At 40.2% G+C, this 17,289-nt stretch overlaps 1 protein-coding gene across 1 annotated transcript in view; it reads left to right on the top strand.

The window, feature by feature from the left end:
• clstn2b (calsyntenin 2b) overlaps positions 1-17,289 on the top strand; it is a gene marked incomplete at its 5' end in the record, with an annotated part of 375,601 nt that overhangs the window by 352,504 nt on the left and 5,808 nt on the right. Inside the window, 3 exons of the mRNA XM_060897678.1 lie at positions 8,546-8,716; positions 8,808-8,950; positions 11,679-11,793. Coding sequence (XP_060753661.1) covers positions 8,546-8,716; positions 8,808-8,950; positions 11,679-11,793 — 429 coding nt within the window. The remainder of the gene's footprint in view (positions 1-8,545; positions 8,717-8,807; positions 8,951-11,678; positions 11,794-17,289) is intronic.

The following is a 17,289-nucleotide window of genomic DNA, read 5'->3' as shown; positions in this document are numbered from 1 at the left end:
TTTTGTAACAAAAACCTTCGAACAAAAAGTTCATGTTTTACTTACAGCTTGTGAGCTGGTGGTCGATCGTCTTGACGGCACAGATCCAGGGATTAAATGCAACCTCGAAGCAAAACCACTACTGACGGCACCGAAGTTTGAAAAGTCACTGTGGTTGAAATGATCAGAACACAGGACTAACGCTGCATTATACTTCGCTGGTGGCGTTCCAAAGATAAATTCCAACCATTTATCAGTCCCCCCAGGATTTCGTGGGCCTTTTTTGTGATTGTTGCGGGCTAAAATGTCTGACGTTGCGGTGTTTTTTAGGTTTTTGTTGCGATTACATTGCGGGAGGAAGTGAAAGTTGCGAGAAATTGTTGCGATTTTCTCTTTTTGTGATTTAAAATTGAGTGATATGTTAAATATTAAGTTATTACTGAAAAACTATTGATTAAAAAAACAAAGACACTGAGAAATGGTCCTATAAACAACTTTACCAATATAAAAGATTACCAGGACTACAAAAATGCAGAAAAATAGGCTTTACTTATCCAAATGCTCCTGTTGGTTCAAAAGTTAAAGTGCAGAGAACCTCACAGCACAACATGAAGTTACCTTAAAATATAATATAAATGCCTCAGCTTTCATGTAAGAAAAAAACTATTAATACTAGTACTGTGTGCAGGCAGTCTCTCCTGAAAACTAAATTAAACAATAATTATAAACTAATAAAATAAATGGCTCAGGCTTCATAGAAGAAAAAAACAATTTGAACAGAATCTCACAGTATGATGCTGAAGCTGCCTGAACAATGGAAAATAAAATACCATTTTGGCAAAAATGTTGGCATCCATTAATTTCTTGTATTAAGTAAAAAAAAATAATGTAAAGTGCACACAGTCCTTCACTGTAAACATAACATACTTTCAGTTACAGAATTTAAGCCTACATAAACACTGACTCGCACATTGACCGTATACATGGAAGTAAGGCGGAAGGTAGTTTGTCGACGTCACCTCAAGACGATGCCAACGATTGGTCAAATTTGCGGGAAAGTTGCAGTGATTGGATATAATTTCAACACCGCCCTAAATTCGCGGGGATTGGTTGAATTTGCGTTGAAGTTGCAAATCGCAACATCGCGAAATCCTGGAGGGTCTGATTTCTTCTTCACCTCTTCTATCTTGGGCAAGAAATGCAACGTTGATGTGTTACTGCCACAAATAACACAGGCACAAACTTGTTCAGACATGTTTTCAACTTGCTGTTAGGTCCTCTTCGTTAGCTACTGACGAGATGGGCTCTGCTCAGTGTTGCCAGATACTGCTAACGTTTTCCAGCCCAAAATATGTTCAAATCCGCCAAAATGCACTTAAAACCGCCCAATCTGGCAACACTGGCTCTGTTATCTCTCCTCGCGCTTAAATCCGAACTTCCTTCCCGTGGGCGGTCACAAGCCAAGGTGGGCGAGGCCATGAATACTAATTTACGAAGTGACGCAAGATCGTATGGCTTTTTCAGATCCGCTCGTTTTTCCGACTATTTTCTTTCATAAGCTAATACAACCCCGATTCCAAAAAAGTTGGGACAAAGTACAAATTGTAAATAAAAACAGAATGCAATGATGTGAAAGTTTCAAAATTCCATATTTTATTCAGAATAGAACATAGATGACATCACATGTTTAAACTGAGAAAATGTATCATTTAAAGAGAAAAATTAGGTGATTTTAAATTTCATGACAACAACACATCTCAAAAAAGTTGGGACAAGGCCATGTTTACCACTGTGAGACATCCCCTTTTCTCTTTACAACAGTCTGTAAATGTCTGGGGACTGAGGAGACAAGTTGCTCAAGTTTAGGGATAGGAATGTTAACCCATTCTTGTCTAATGTAGGATTCTAGTTGCTCAACTGTCTTAGGTCTTTTTTGTCGTATCTTCCGTTTTATGATGCGCCAAATGTTTTCTATGGGTGAAAGAGCTGGACTGCAGGCTGGCCAGTTCAGTACCCGGACCCTTCTTCTACGCAGCCATGATGCTGTAATTGATGCAGTATGTGGTTTGGCATTGTCATGTTGGAAAATGCAAGGTCTTCCCTGAAAGAGACGTCGTCTGGATGGGAGCATATGTTGCTCTAGAACGTGGATATACCTTTCAGCATTGATGGTGTCTTTCCAGATGTGTAAGCTGCCCATGCCACACGCACTAATGCAACCCCATACCATCAGAGATGCAGGCTTCTGAACTGAGCGCTGATAACAACTTGGGTTGTCCTTCTCCTCTTTAGTCCGAATGACACGGCGTCCCTGATTTCCATAAAGAACTTCAAATTTTGATTCGTCTGACCACAGAACAGTTTTCCACTTTGCCACAGTCCATTTTAAATGAGCCTTGGCCCAGAGAAGATGTCTGCGCTTCTGGATCATGTTTAGATATGGCTTCTTCTTTGAACTATAGAGTTTTAGCTGGCGACGGCGGATGGCACGGTGAATTGTGTTCACAGATAATGTTCTCTGGAAATATTCCTGAGCCCATTTTGTGATTTCCAATACAGGAGCATGCCTGTATGTGATGCAGTGCCATCTAAGGTCCCGAAGATCACGGGCACCCAGTATGGTTTTCCGGCCTTGACCCTTACGCACAGAGATTCTTCCAGATTCTCTGAATCTTTTGATGATATTATGCACTGTAGATGATGATATGTTCAAACTCTTTGCAATTTTACACTGTCGAACTCCTTTCTGATATTGCTCCACTATTTGTGGGCGCAGAATTAGGGGGATTGGTGATCCTCTTCCCATCTTTACTTCTGAGAGCCGCTGCCACTCCAAGATGCTCTTTTTATACCCAGTCATGTTAATGACCTATTGCCAATTGACCTGATGAGTTGCAATTTGGTCCTCCAGCTGTTCCTTTTTTGTACCTTTAACTTTTCCAGCCTCTTATTGCCCCTGTCCCAACTTTTTTGAGATGTGTTGCTGTCATGAAATTTCAAATGAGCCAATATTTGGCATGAAATTTCAAAATGTCTCACTTTCGACATTTGATATGTTGGCTATGTTCTATTGTGAAAACAATATCAGTTTTTGAGATTTGTAAATTATTGCATTCCGTTTTTATTTACAATTTGTACTTTGTCCCAACTTTTTTGGAATTGGGGTTGTACAGGGAATGGGGGTAGAATTACATTTTCACATGCAGCATGCATATGCAACTCGGAGTGAACTATGGTATTTCAAAAAGAGCCAGTATTAAACGTTTTTGGTGGAAGGGCACCTTTAACTAGTCTATGCAGCCCCTAATGAAGAAATTGCAATTCAATTTGAAATCTGTCACTTAAAATTAAGCTATGGGTAAACTTCAACAATTTGGGAAAACCTGCCAGATGTTAGTGTGGCGAACTTCCTGTTTTGACCAAGATTGAGGTTTACCTATATTGCCTCTAACATATTTTTAAAAGTATAAGTATATTTCACCAAAATAACATAGAAATGTTTTTTTCAAACCATGGTTTTTGTCTTTCTTACGAGATCATTATTTCATTATTTATTAGGTAAATAAGACACCAGTGAATGAAGCGATTGCTAGCCAAGCGTGCTTTTCTCACACGGTAAACGTCATGCTTTGATCATTATTCTTGGTTACATGCCAATAGTGAACTGAACGTAGGTTGGCCTACTTAGTTCAGTTTGTAAACTGACTAAATAATAGTGGTCAAATTATCCACAATTCACTCATTTACTGTAGACATGGTGGTGGACAAGTGTGTAATATTCAGTTCAATGCTAAGAAATGGGAAAGTTTGCCAACAGAAGAAATCTCACCCAATTAATCAGTGATTGTGGTTGAAGACAAGACTGATGGAGATAAAGTTTATGATCCAAGTGACTCATTTCCCATTGTGAACTTGTAATATTAGATTATACAGTGGTGCTTGAAAGTTTGTGAACCCTTTAAAATTTTCTATATTTCTACATAAATACACTATATTGCCAAAAGTATTCGCTCACCTGCCTTGACTCACATATGAGCTTAAGTGACATCCCATTCCTAATCCATAGGGTTCAATATGACGTCGGTCCACCCTTTGCAGCTAGAACAGCTTCAACTCTTCTGAGAAGGCTGTCCACAAGGTTTAGGAGTGTGTTCATGGGAATTTTTGACCATTCTTCCAGAAGTGCATTTGTGAGGTCACACACTGATGCTGGACGAGAAGGCCTGGCTCTCAGTCTCCGCTCTAATTAATCCCAAAGGTGTTCTATCGGGTTGAGGTCAGGACTCTGTGCAGGCCAGTTAAGTTCATCCACACCAGACTCTGTCCTCCATGTCTTTATGGACCTTGCTTCGTGCACTGGTGCACAGTCATGTTGGAAGAGGAAGGGGCCAGCTCCAAACTGTAAAAACAGTCTGCATGCCTAGGTGCTTGATTTTTATACACCTGTGGCCATGAAAGTGATTGGAACACCTGATTCCGATAATTTGGATGGGTGAGCAAATACTTTTGGCAATATAGTGTATGACCGAAAACATCATCAGATTTTCACACAAGTCCTAAAACTAGATAAAAAGAAACCAGTTAAACAAATGAGAGAAAAATATTATACTTGGTCATTTATTTATTGAGGAAAATGATCCAATATTACATATCTGTGAGTGGCAAAAGTATGTGAACCTCTAGGATTAGGTGTGAGTGGGCACCCTGTTTGATAGATCCCTGTGCTTTAAATAAAAGTCTGATCTTCACAACACGTGTTTGGGGAACTGTATCATGTCACGAACAAAGGAGATTTCTGAGGACCTCAGAAAAAGCGTTGTTGATGCTCATCAGGCTGGAAAAGCTTACAAAACCATCTCTAAAGAGTTTGGACTCCACCAATCCACAGTCAGACAGATTGTGTACAAATGGAGGAAATTCAAGACCATTGTTACCCTCCCCAGGAGTGGTCGACCAACAAAGATCACTCCAAGAGCAAGGCATGTAATAGTAGGCGAGGTCACAAAGGACCCCAGGGTAACTTCTAAGCAACTGAAGGCCTCTCTCACATTGGCTAATGTTAATGTTCATGAGTCCACCATCAGGAGAACACTGAACAACAATGGTGTGCATGGCAGGGTTGCAAGGAGAAAGCCACTGCTCTCCAAAAACAACATTGCTGCTCATCTGCAGTTTGCTAAAGGTCATGTGGACAAGCCAGAAGGCTATTGGAAAAATGTTTTGTGGATGGATGAGACCAAAATAGAACTTTTTGGTTTAAATGAGAAATGTTATGTTTGGAGAAAGGAAAACACTGCATTCCAGCATAAGAACCTTATCCCATCTGTGAAACATGGTGGTGGTAGTATCATGGTTTGGGCCTGTTTTGCTGCATCTGGGCCAGGACGGCTTGCCATTATTGACGGAACAATGAATTCTGAATTATACCAGCGAATTCTAAAGGAAAATCTCAGGACATCTGTCCATGAACTGAATCTCAAGAGAAGGTGGGTCATGCAGCAAGACAACGACCCTAAGCACACAAGTCCTTCTACCAAAGAATGGTTAAAGAAGAATAAAGTTAATGTTTTGGAATGGCCGAGTCAAAGTCCTGACCTTAATCCAATCGAAATGTTGTGGAAGGACCTGAAGCGAGCAGTTCATGTGAGGAAACCCACCAACATCCCAGAGTTGAAGCTGTTCTGTACGGAGGAACGGGCTAAAATTCCTCCAAGCCGGTGTGCAGGACTGATCAACAGTTACCGGAAACGTTTAGTTGCAGTTATTGCTGCACAAGGGGGTCACACCAGATACTGAAAGCAAAGGTTCACATACTTTTGCCACTCACAGATATGTAATATTGGATCATTTTCCTCAATAAATATATGACCAAGTATAATATTTTTCGTCTCATTTGTTTAACTGGGTTCTCTTTATCTACTTTTAGGACTTGTGTGAAAATCTGATGATGTTTTAGGTCATATTTATGCAGAAATATAGAAAATTCTCAAGGGTTCATGAACTTTCAAGCACCACTGTAAGATCATAGTACTGTATTATGAGCTACACTTGTCAATAACTCTAGGAAATAACTCTAGGAAAAATGAGTATATAAAATTTTGGGTGTGTACTTGTAATTAAAATGATTTGCTAGCTGCAATAGATTTGGGGCACCAATGCAGTGCAAAAAAGCAAAGGCTGGACTCCAAATACCTTCTGGTTGAAATATTTCATAGATGTACTGGATATAGCACTGTTAAATGGTGTGTGGCTACATCTGCCAACTTTATTGGAGGAATTTATGTTTTCGACTCTGTTTGTTTGTTTGACTGTTCCCAATCTAACTCAAAAAGTAGTGAACGGATTTTGATGGAATTTTGAGGAAAGGGGAGGGGTTCCTTGGCATGGGCCAAGGAACAACTGATTAGATTTTGTTGCAAATCAGGATATGTACTGTACGTAAATCCATGATTATTATTTTTTTGTCTGTTCCCAACGTAACTCAAAAAGTAGTGAACAGATTTGGATGAAATTTGGTGTACAGCTTTAGTATTATCCTTGGTTCAAGTGATTTGATTTTGATGTTGATAATAGGTGGCTTGGCGGAGGTATACACTCTACCATGTGCCCTTCTTCTATGTTAATGAAACTGTCTTAGACATAAGAGTACTGTGCAAAAGTCTTAGGCACATGTAAAGAAATGCTGTAGAAAAAAACATGCCTTCAAAAGTCATGAAATTAAATGTTTCTGCATGTAATAAAAATACTATAAAGAGCACTAAACAGTAATAATTGATACAAAGGCAATATGTGTTGTGATGACCCTTTGCTTAAAAAATATATAGTCTCAGGTATAGTCAGTGCAGCTTCATAAGGAAATTAAATGAGCTGTAAATTTTAGGGAACATCTTGCAGAACCATCCACAGTTCTTCTGGAGGCTTTACTATCACACCGCTCCTGTGAAGGACGGCCCCATGAGGACAGTTGAGGGTTATACCTGTTAAAACTGTTAATTTTATAGTCAGGCTGTCTGTTGTTGCCCAAATGAGGATGGGTTCCCGTTTGAGTCTGGTTCCTCTCGAGGTTTCTTCCTCATGTCGTCTGAGGGAGTTTTTCCTTGCCACCGTCGCCACAGGCTTGCTCATTGGCGATAGATTAGGGATAAAATTAGCTCATGTTTTAAGTCGTTCAAATTCTGTAAAGCTGCTTTGCGACAATGTTTATTGTTAAAAGCGCTATACAAATAAACTTGATTTAATTTGATTTGACACTTGCTTCTTATTTTTGCAGAAAACTCCGCAGCCTTCATCTTTTTTTCCTGAAAATCGTCTCTTCTGTAATCTGCTGCTTTCTTTACTGACATACGAACACTTTTTCTGTAAGATTTAATTTTGTGTCAGAAAACTAATATTTGAAATCTAAAATGTTTTCGTACTGACTGGATAATGAAGAAGTCATCAAATAAAAATCAAAGTTTTTACAAAAAAAAAAAAGGGTGCCTAAAACTTTTGTACAGTACGGTATACACTACCGTTCAAAAGTTTGGGGTCACCCAGACAACTTTGTGTTTTCCATGAAAAGTCACACTTTTATTTACCACCATAAGTTGTAAAATAATAGAAAATATAGTCAAGACATTTTTCTGGCCATTTTGAGCATTTAATCGACCCCACAAATGTGATGCTCCAGAAAGTCAATCTGCTCAAAGGAAGGTCAGTTTTATAGCTTCTCTAAAGAGCTCAACTGTTTTCAGCTGTGCTAACATGATTGTACAAGGGTTTTCTAATCATCCATTAGCCTTCTGAGGCAATGAGCAAACACATTGTACCATTAGAACACTGGAGTGAGAGTTGCTGGAAATGGGCCTCTATACACCTATGGAGATATTGCACCAAAAACCAGACATTTGCAGCTAGAATAGTCATTTACCACATTAGCAATGGATAGAGTGGATTTCTGATTAGTTTAAAGTGATCTTCATTGAAAAGAACAGTGCTTTTCTTTCAAAAATAAGGACATTTCAAAGTGACCCCAAACTTTTGAACGGTAGTGTATAATACCATATTTTATTATGGCATGGTCAGAGGGTCACAGAGCGAAACAGCTTTCACTCCAGCATGCAGAAGAGCATAGTGCATGTTACATTATTCATTTATCCTCACCCTCATGTGCTTCTGCTCAGGGATAACGGCAGCAAAAAATGACAACAAACCCATAAATAAGTGAGGAAACAATATGAGAGCGGAGAGGACGGTCCCTTCTCAGCTCTAAATAGACCAGAGCACTCATTTACGAGTGTTCTTGCAGCACAGAGCTCCCCTGGCTTCCACTTCCTGTACTGTAGGTCTCCTCTTGTCTCTCGATCATTTTCTAATCTAGCATGTTTGCCTACTCTATTTAATTCCCATGAAGACTTCCAATTTTTACACCTAGCAGACAGTCTGCTGCTGTTGATCGATGACTGAGGAGGAGAAAAAAAAAAAAAGAAGCAGAGTCCCTCGAGAGTCAGGCTTCAATTAGTCATTTAAAACCAAGCTCATGGCTTTCTCTGTGTGTGTGTGTGTGTGTGTGTGTGTGTGTGTGTAGTGCACAGATCAGGCATGTTAGAAGAAATCGTCCATAATCTCGACTACTGTGACATCCTGGTGTTAGGGGAGGAGTTACGGGAGGGGTTCGAGACCCTCCAGCTGCCGCACAGCGCACTATTGGGCAAACACTTGGATTATACCAACTCAACATCTGGCATGTCCATTTACGGTAAAGAGAACATCGAATCACCCAAATGCTACATACAGCTCGTGTCATAACCACATATAATCTCAAGTCTTGTCTCGTATCTGTGGTGCAGGTGTGGACTCCATGGTTCACTATGCGCAGGCCATCAGACAGGTGCGCTACCAGAACCTGCAGAACGATGCATCAGCAAGAATGTTCAGAGTAACCTGCTCCGAGCTCAACGGACGATACACCAGCAACCCATTTATGCAGCAGGTCAGAGACACGCAGTGTTAAAAGAAATCCACCCATTTCCTGATAACATATTTGGAGTCAGGCATGATATAATAATCAGAATATAGCAAGAGTAATAATTAACAGTTATTCCACAAAATCGAGTCGTACATGAGCCGATAGCCGACGAGGCACGTAGCACCGAGTCGGCTTGTACGACGAGATTGAGTGGAATAACTGTTTTATTCTTTCCACATTCACTAGATTTTGAGAAACAGGGCATTTTTATTTTTTGCAAATTTGATCAATAAAAACTTTATACAAAACGTCCGACAAAATAATTTCCACTTAGAACGTAAACAAACCGGTGAAATGACAGGAGCAATTTGTGAAAAACGCGATAATTCTTGTAAAATAATAAAAACGATAAATTCTTACCGTCAAATACTTTTATTCCATATTTTGTTGCTTTTTGGGGGTTTTGTTTTCAAGTAGAGTTTTTATTTCGTCCTCGGTTGGTTCAGCAACACGCTCTGCCATTTTGTTCTTCTCTACTCACGGTATATGAGCTGATATCCTAGTAGTAGAGTAGCCAATCAGAGCGCGCGATTGCTCATATCCAGTGAATGTGGATAGAATAATGGTAGTTAGTAAGGTTAAATGTACAGTATGTACAATTAACTCCAATTTATTGTCACTTCAGAAAAACGAGCTAAAATATACACTGGTTGGCCATGTCACAAAATCTATACAGTTGAAGATTGGGAATTTTTTCCCCCCTGTGCCTACTGTAGCCCTAAATTCACGTTCTTGGCTGACAGGAATGGAACCCTGGTGTTGTAACCCATCCACCTCTTCTGAGATGCTTTTCTGCTCACCATGGATGTAAAGAGCGGTAGTTTGAGTTACCTTATCCGTCCTGATTTCAGCTCAAATCAGTCTGGCCCCTCTCCTCTGACCTCCCTCTCAGCGTGGTGTTTCCACCCACAAAACTGTCATTCACAGGACGTTTTTAGTTTCTCTAAAATAAACAAACCAGCCCGTCAGGCATAAAAGTACATGACGTTCAAAGTCACCGAGATCACGTTTTTCCCCATCCTGATGTTTGATTTGAACATTAACTGAAGCTTCTGCCGTGTATCTGCACGATTTTATGCACTGAGCTGCCGCCGCGTGACACGGGTGTTCCTAAAAAAAGTGGCCAGCGAGTGTATATTTCAAATGATACATTTAAAATGCATCCGGTGATATTTTGAGTTCAAACGTAGGGTGATGTTACGCTGATTTTTCAAACACACAGGGGGAAAAAATGTATAGTACATTTTTTTTTAAATACAAAATATTGGCACCCTTACTGAGAGGAGAAAAGAAAAAGGAAGAAAGAAAATCACATCTCTGAACTTTCATAATTGTATTATTTCCCAAGTCACACTTAATGATATTTTGACTTTTTTTTTTTATATCAATTACCTGTCGGGTGTAGGTCAACCATTTGTCTCTTTGAAAGCTCTTTGTTTTTCCCCATGGATGATGGATAACTAAGTAATTGTATGTGTACAAATTATATACGTTTGCCATAAGCAAAGAGGAAAAAGGCAACAGAAATGAAACTAGATAGATAGATAGATAGATAGATAGATAGATAGATAGATAGATAGATAGATAGATAGATAGATAGATAATTTTATAAAATTAATACATTTTTCTAAATATTTCTGAGGGATGTCGATACTTTCCTTTTTAAAAAAAATGAGGTTTTTTGGAGGGGGGTTTGTTTTGTTTTTTTAGGACAAAGGTAAGTATTTTCACAAATGCAAATGTTCTCTTTAGGTATCGAACACACAAAATTTCTATTTAGCTATTAATAGCAGAATGTTTTAGCTACACATCCAGATTAATTGAGGTTAAGTTCACATCATGTAGAAAGTGTGATTGTGAGATTTTAATGGATTTTCTATCACATGGGGGGGGAAACAGATGGCAAAACAGGAAGCCATCAACAGCACAGATGGCACTTGAAAACCATAAATAGGTTTAAAACAGGATATTTTAAGAATGTTTTTTCATCCATCCATCCATCCATCCATTATCTGTAGCCGCTTTATCCTGTTCTACAGGGTCGCAGGCAAGCTGGAGCCTATCCCAGCTGACTACGGGCGAAAGGCGGGGTACACCCTGGACAAGTCGCCAGGTCATCACAGGGCTGACATATAGACACAGACAACCATTCACACTCACATTCACACCTACGGTCAATTTAGAGTCACCAGTTAACCTAACCTGCATGTCTTTGGACTGTGGGGGAAACCGGAGCACCCGGAGGAAACCCACGCGGACACGGGGAGAACATGCAAACTCCAGGCCCTCGCCGGCCACGGGGCTCGAACCCAGGACCTTCTTGCTGTGAGGCGACAGCGCTAACCACTACACCACCATGCCGCCCATGTTTATGTTTTGTTTTTTAATACAAGTATATTTTAAATGTTAAGAGCTTAGTGCCTCATTCATTGCAGTTACTGTGTGACATGTGAATACCCGTCCATTTATTCTTTTCCCCTGCACACACTGATGGCAGGTGCCAATTATCTGAGCGAGCACTGTATATAAAACTGGCAGCACCTTGAATATCATCCTGATACTAAATCAACTGAATTGAAAAACAAAATTAGATGAAATCATAGCAAATTACGAATACAGCAGAAACATGGTGTTGTACCTCATTTTACTTAAGATTCCTCATCTAACTGTCTTTCTTTCTTCTTCCACTCAGATTAATATACTTCACAGAGAACAGCCTGTCCAGCATATCAGTCATGTCATGGCTCAACCCAAATCCATGCAACTTAGTCATCACCCAGTCACAGTCTTCAACACCCAGAGCTCTGGTGAGTGACAGTGAGTGTGTGTGCTTATATATTAAGCAAAGACTGAATGATAGGTTGTGCTCGCGTTTGTCAGTTGTCCTTGTTTTTCATCGGCTTGGTTGTCATGTTTGTGCACAAAATCCATGTTTTACATATTGTTGATATGTGTACTTTCTAGGAATATGAAGAGGTGAGGGAATATTTAACATACATCTACACCCTCAAAAAGATGACAAAATTGTTCCTTTCCTCATTATATTTTTCGTACCTTCATCGTTCCTTTCTTTGTGACATCTTTTGTGCCTTATGGGAATAGCCATAAAGTATAGCCTGCAGCTCACTACATGATTTATACCGAGGCTTTGTTGGCAGGTTAAAAAAAAAAAAATATCTGAATATACTGCACATTTACAACCCCGATTCCAAAAAAGTTGGGACAAAGTACAAATTGTAAATAAAAACGGAATGCAATGATGTGGAAGTTTCAAAATTCCATATTTTATTCAGAATAGAACATAGATGACATATCAAATGTTTAAACTGAGAAAATGTATCATTTAAAGAGAAAAATTAGGTGATTTTTAAATTTCATGACAACAACACATCTCAAAAAAGTTGGGACAAGGCCATGTTTACCACTGTGAGACATCCCCTTTTCTCTTTACAACAGTCTGTAAACGTCTGGGGACTGAGGAGACAAGTTGCTCAAGTTTAGGGATAGGAATGTTAACCCATTCTTGTCTAATGTAGGATTCTAGTTGCTCAACTGTCTTAGGTCTTTTTTGTCGTATCTTCCGTTTTATGATGCGCCAAATGTTTTCTATGGGTGAAAGATCTGGACTGCAGGCTGGCCAGTTCAGTACCCGGACCCTTCTTCTACGCAGCCATGATGCTGTAATTGATGCAGTATGTGGTTTGGCATCGTCATGTTGGAAAATGCAAGGTCTTCCCTGAAAGAGACGTCGTCTGGATGGGAGCATATGTTGCTCTAGAACCTGGATATACCTTTCAGCATTGATGGTGTCTTTCCAGATGTGTAAGCTGCCCATGCCACATGCACTAATGCAACCCCATACCATCAGAGATGCAGGCTACTGAGCGCTGATAACAACTTGGGTCGTCCTTCTCCTCTTTAGTCCGAATGACACGGTGTCCCTGATTTCCATAAAGAACTTCAAATTTTGATTCGTCTGACCACAGAACAGTTTTCCACTTTGCCACAGTCCATTTTAAATGAGCCTTGGCCCAGAGAAGACGTCTGCGCTTCTGGATCATGTTTAGATACGGCTTCTTCTTTGAACTATAGAGTTTTAGCTGGCAACGGCGGATGGCACGGTGAATTGTGTTCACAGATAATGTTCTCTGGAAATATTCCTGAGCCCATTTTGTGATTTCCAATACAGAAGCATGCCTGTATGTGATGCAGTGCCGTCTAAGGACCCGAAGATCACGGGCATCCAGTATGATTTTCCGGCCTTGACCCTTACGCACAGAGATTCTTCCAGATTCTCTGAATCTTTTGATGATATTATGCACTGTAGATGATGATATGTTCAAACTCTTTGCAATTTTACACTGTCGAACTCCTTTCTGATATTGCTCCACTATTTGTGGGCGCAGAATTAGGGGGATTGGTGATCCTCTTCCCATCTTTACTTCTGAGAGCCGCTGCCACTCCAAGATGCTCTTTTTATACCCAGTCATGTTAATGACCTATTGCCAATTGACCTAATGAGTTGCAATTTGGTCCTCCAGCTGTTCCTTTTTTGTGCCTTTAACTTTTCCAGCCTCTTATTGCCCCTGTCCCAACTTTTTTGAGATGTGTTGCTGTCATGAAATTTCAAATGAGCCAATATTTGGCATGAAATTTCAAAATGTCTCACTTTCGACATTTGATATGTTGTCTATGTTCTATTGTGAATACAATATCAGTTTTTGAGATTTGTAAATTATTGCATTCCGTTTTTATTTACAATTTGTACTTTGTCCCAACTTTTTTGGAATTGGGGTTGTACCTACACATTTGAGGTTATAATGCTGCATTTGACTTAACTTGGAAGTGAGAAGTCAGAGCTCGAGCTCAGAATTACAAAAATCATAAACATCCCCATGTTCATGGTTTGTTAGCAACATGTTAGCAAGCTAACTGTGCTGAGTGATGTATAGAGTAGCGGCTGGGGTTATTTTTATTCATTTATTTTGGGGGGGGCAGTGAATAATACACAGGGTGTTTCAAAAAATTTGATATTATATCCTAGAAACTACACAGTCTAGGCAAAGGAAACTGAACAGGCTTAATGTTGAGCAATACGGTATAAGATTTATTCCTCAAACTTTTGAATGAGAAATTCAAAAGGTCAGTGGATTCCATGAACGATTTCACAAATTTCCAATATGTGCGCCGCCTGACACACAGACAGCCTTCCTCTTCGAACTTTTTCTGCCATGTCCAAATCTGCATTGCAGTTGGCGCATTTTTAGAGAATTCTCTCATAAACGCACGCTGCACACAGTCTTGTTCGACTGTATTCGAGCGTACTCGAACACACAAAACACCTTTTCTTTTCCAGTAAATGGCATTTCTATACCTAAAAAGATTAAAAACAAAAAACATTCGACAAAGTTTTGACCTGTTTCCACACATGCTGTTAAAATTTGAAGTCGACCGAACGAGAATTGGCAAAAGTTATTAGATTGTGAAATGATATCAAATTTTTTGAAACACCCTGTATATCAATAATGTACAACCTCAATTCCAAAAAAGTTTGGACGCTGTGTAAACTGTAAATAAAAACAGAATGTGATCATCTGCGAATCATGGAAACCCTGTATTTCATTGAAAATAGTCCAAAAACAACATATCAAATGTTGAAAATGAGAAATTAATTTGATGTCAGCAACACGTTTCAGAAAAGTTGGGACAGGGGTTAGATTTAACAAGCAAATTATCTCTAAGCAGCCATGTTGAGTTAATGCCACTTGCAGAGTGGAGGAGACCATCCCAAGTTTCCGAGTAGGAATTCCCAAATTGTTCGGGAGTCAAAAAGTTGGAGATCAGAAATTAAGAGGTATGCGCTTTAGTTGAATGCAGCATGAGCTTAAGTTTTCCTTCCATTTTTGTTCATCAAACACTAAATGGGAACTAACTGCAAGTAGGAACTAAAGTTTGGATTGGGGAACAAAAGGAAAATCAGACCACATTGCCATAGAATTGGCAATTAAGAGTTGTTAGGCTATGATCACACTACAGCTTGCGATGCTTTGCAGTGGGTTATCAATGAAAATGAGATGTTTGGTGGCAATGCTTCCTGGAGCTTCGGGACGTATTCCCAAACCTGAAGCGAGTATTCGCCGGTTAGTTTGCCGACGAAAAACAAACAAACATCGCCACCAAATTTCAGTGCATACATTGAAAATTTTCACGATGTTTTTGGCCACTCACCAGGTGGAGAGACACCAAAAAACAACCCACAAAGCTTGGAGAACATTCACCGTGCATTATACTACTGGTGGTGATGCTACTAATTTTTCATCGTCGAATATTCGCAAACCCATCACGAGCTGAAGTGTGACCAGGGCCTTAAATGCATCATACCTAATTTAACTAAAGCTGAGAAAGTCTGAATTCAGATGTTGCTTGTCATGAAAGACGGAATCGCTGCTTTGTAATGTGCAAATACATCAAAAAAGCCTAGGTCACAACCGGACGTACGATTTTTTGGCCGTGCGATTTTTGGCGTTTCCCAAATCGCTGCATTTTTTTTGTTTGTGGAGAAAGACGCACGTTGGCCGTAAGTTTGTCTTGCAACCTGAAAAAAAACGTAAGCGCCCGTAGAGTTTGACATGACAAAGAACCTCTGCGGCCAGTCTACGGCTCGAAAATCAGCACGTCACACGCGCGCCCTCCGTGCGTTTCTTGCGTTTTTTTGCACGTAGACCAGCCGTAGGAGCACGTACGGCCGGTTGTGACCGAGGCTAAACAAATGGTCACCTGTCACTTTGTCGCTTGCTAGTGTGAATGTAGGTTAAGTGTGTTACTTTATCATCGTGAATGTAGTGTACCTTTCAAAATGATTTAAAGGTACATAGTTGGTCCTTAAGAACCACTTTGTACTTTTAATTATCTTTATTTTTTTAGTCATGCTGTACTTTAAATGCCCATTATATGCAACTTTCAAGGTAAAAGTACAAAAGTTGAACACTTACAGAGACCACACCAGTAAACAAGGAACGGTACAGTTTATTAGCCTTTTGTCGGAGAGTGCAGGATTTATTTTAGCGGGAGGCCCTTACGAAAAAATTGCCTGACCTGTAGAAAAGGACAGTTCACAGTCACTTTGTGCCACTTCATGTAAAGTTACAACCTGTAGATTGGTGGCTGCTGGTTGGTTAAATTGAGAGAAACAGCAGCAAAAACCTCGGCAGTGCTTTCAAAAAAATGTATTAGCTCACTGAGTCAAAGCAGCAACAAGCATTCACAGGTCATGAAGAATAAAAAATGATGAAAACCTACATCAGCTACTTCAGCGCAAAAGCAGAGCATGACCTCATTCTTGACAAATAGCTTCCGAAACAAACAAAAGAACAAAATGAGATCTTGTCCCGGACGAGCAACAAAATAATTCACGCTCTAGCTGATGCCGTACAAGCTCTCCCTGTTGTGTCATTTTCTGTAGTCACAAATGGCATTAAAGACTTCTGGGGCAGCAAAAAGAATCAATACTTCTGCATTATGTTGACATGAACCGGTTTCACGAGGGGCATTCACAAGCTTTTTTCACACATCATGTACTACAGGAACTGTCCCTGAAAAAAAAAAAAAGTCAGAAATGTTTTTCAGGTCTCTCTCTCTCCGTCATGCTTAGAAGGTGAGATTTACAGTGGTGCTCTGCCAGAAAAGTACAGTGAGTCATGAGGCAACATTAAAACTATTTCCTGTATATTCATTTTAGCACTGCGTCTGCTGTCATTCAAGCTGCTCCTTTTCACTGCTGCCAAAAAATGATGGATCAGAAGTCTTTATTTTTTTTTTTGAAATGGAGAATCATATGGGGGCGGCCCGGTGGTGTAGTGGTTAGTGCTGTCGCCTCACAGCAAGAAGGTCCGGGTTCGAGCCCCGGGGCCGGCGAGGGCCTTTCTGTGTGGAGTTTGCATGTTCTCCCCGTGTCCGCGTGGGTTTCCTCCGGGTGCTCCGGTTTCCCCCACAGTCCAAAGACATGCAGGTTAGGTTAACTGGTGACTCTAAATTGACCGTAGGTGTGAATGTGAGTGTGAATGGTTGTCTGTGTCTATGTGTCAGCCCTGTGATGACCTGGCGACTTGTCCAGGGTGTACCCCGCCTTTCGCCCGTAGTCAGCTGGGATAGGCTCCAGCGTGCCTGCGACCCTGTAGAAGGATAAAGCGGCTAGAGATAAGGAGATGAGATGAGGAAGCATTTATGCACTGGAAGTCATATAGGCCACTTTATTTGGAACACCTGCTCATTCATGACATCATGCAAATACATGTCAAGACCAT

This window comes from Neoarius graeffei, chromosome 17 (genome assembly GCF_027579695.1).
Source record: "Neoarius graeffei isolate fNeoGra1 chromosome 17, fNeoGra1.pri, whole genome shotgun sequence".
Lineage (NCBI taxonomy): Eukaryota > Metazoa > Chordata > Actinopteri > Siluriformes > Ariidae > Neoarius > Neoarius graeffei.
Note: the sequence above shows the minus strand (reverse complement) of the source record. Positions and strands in the feature narration are given on the sequence as shown.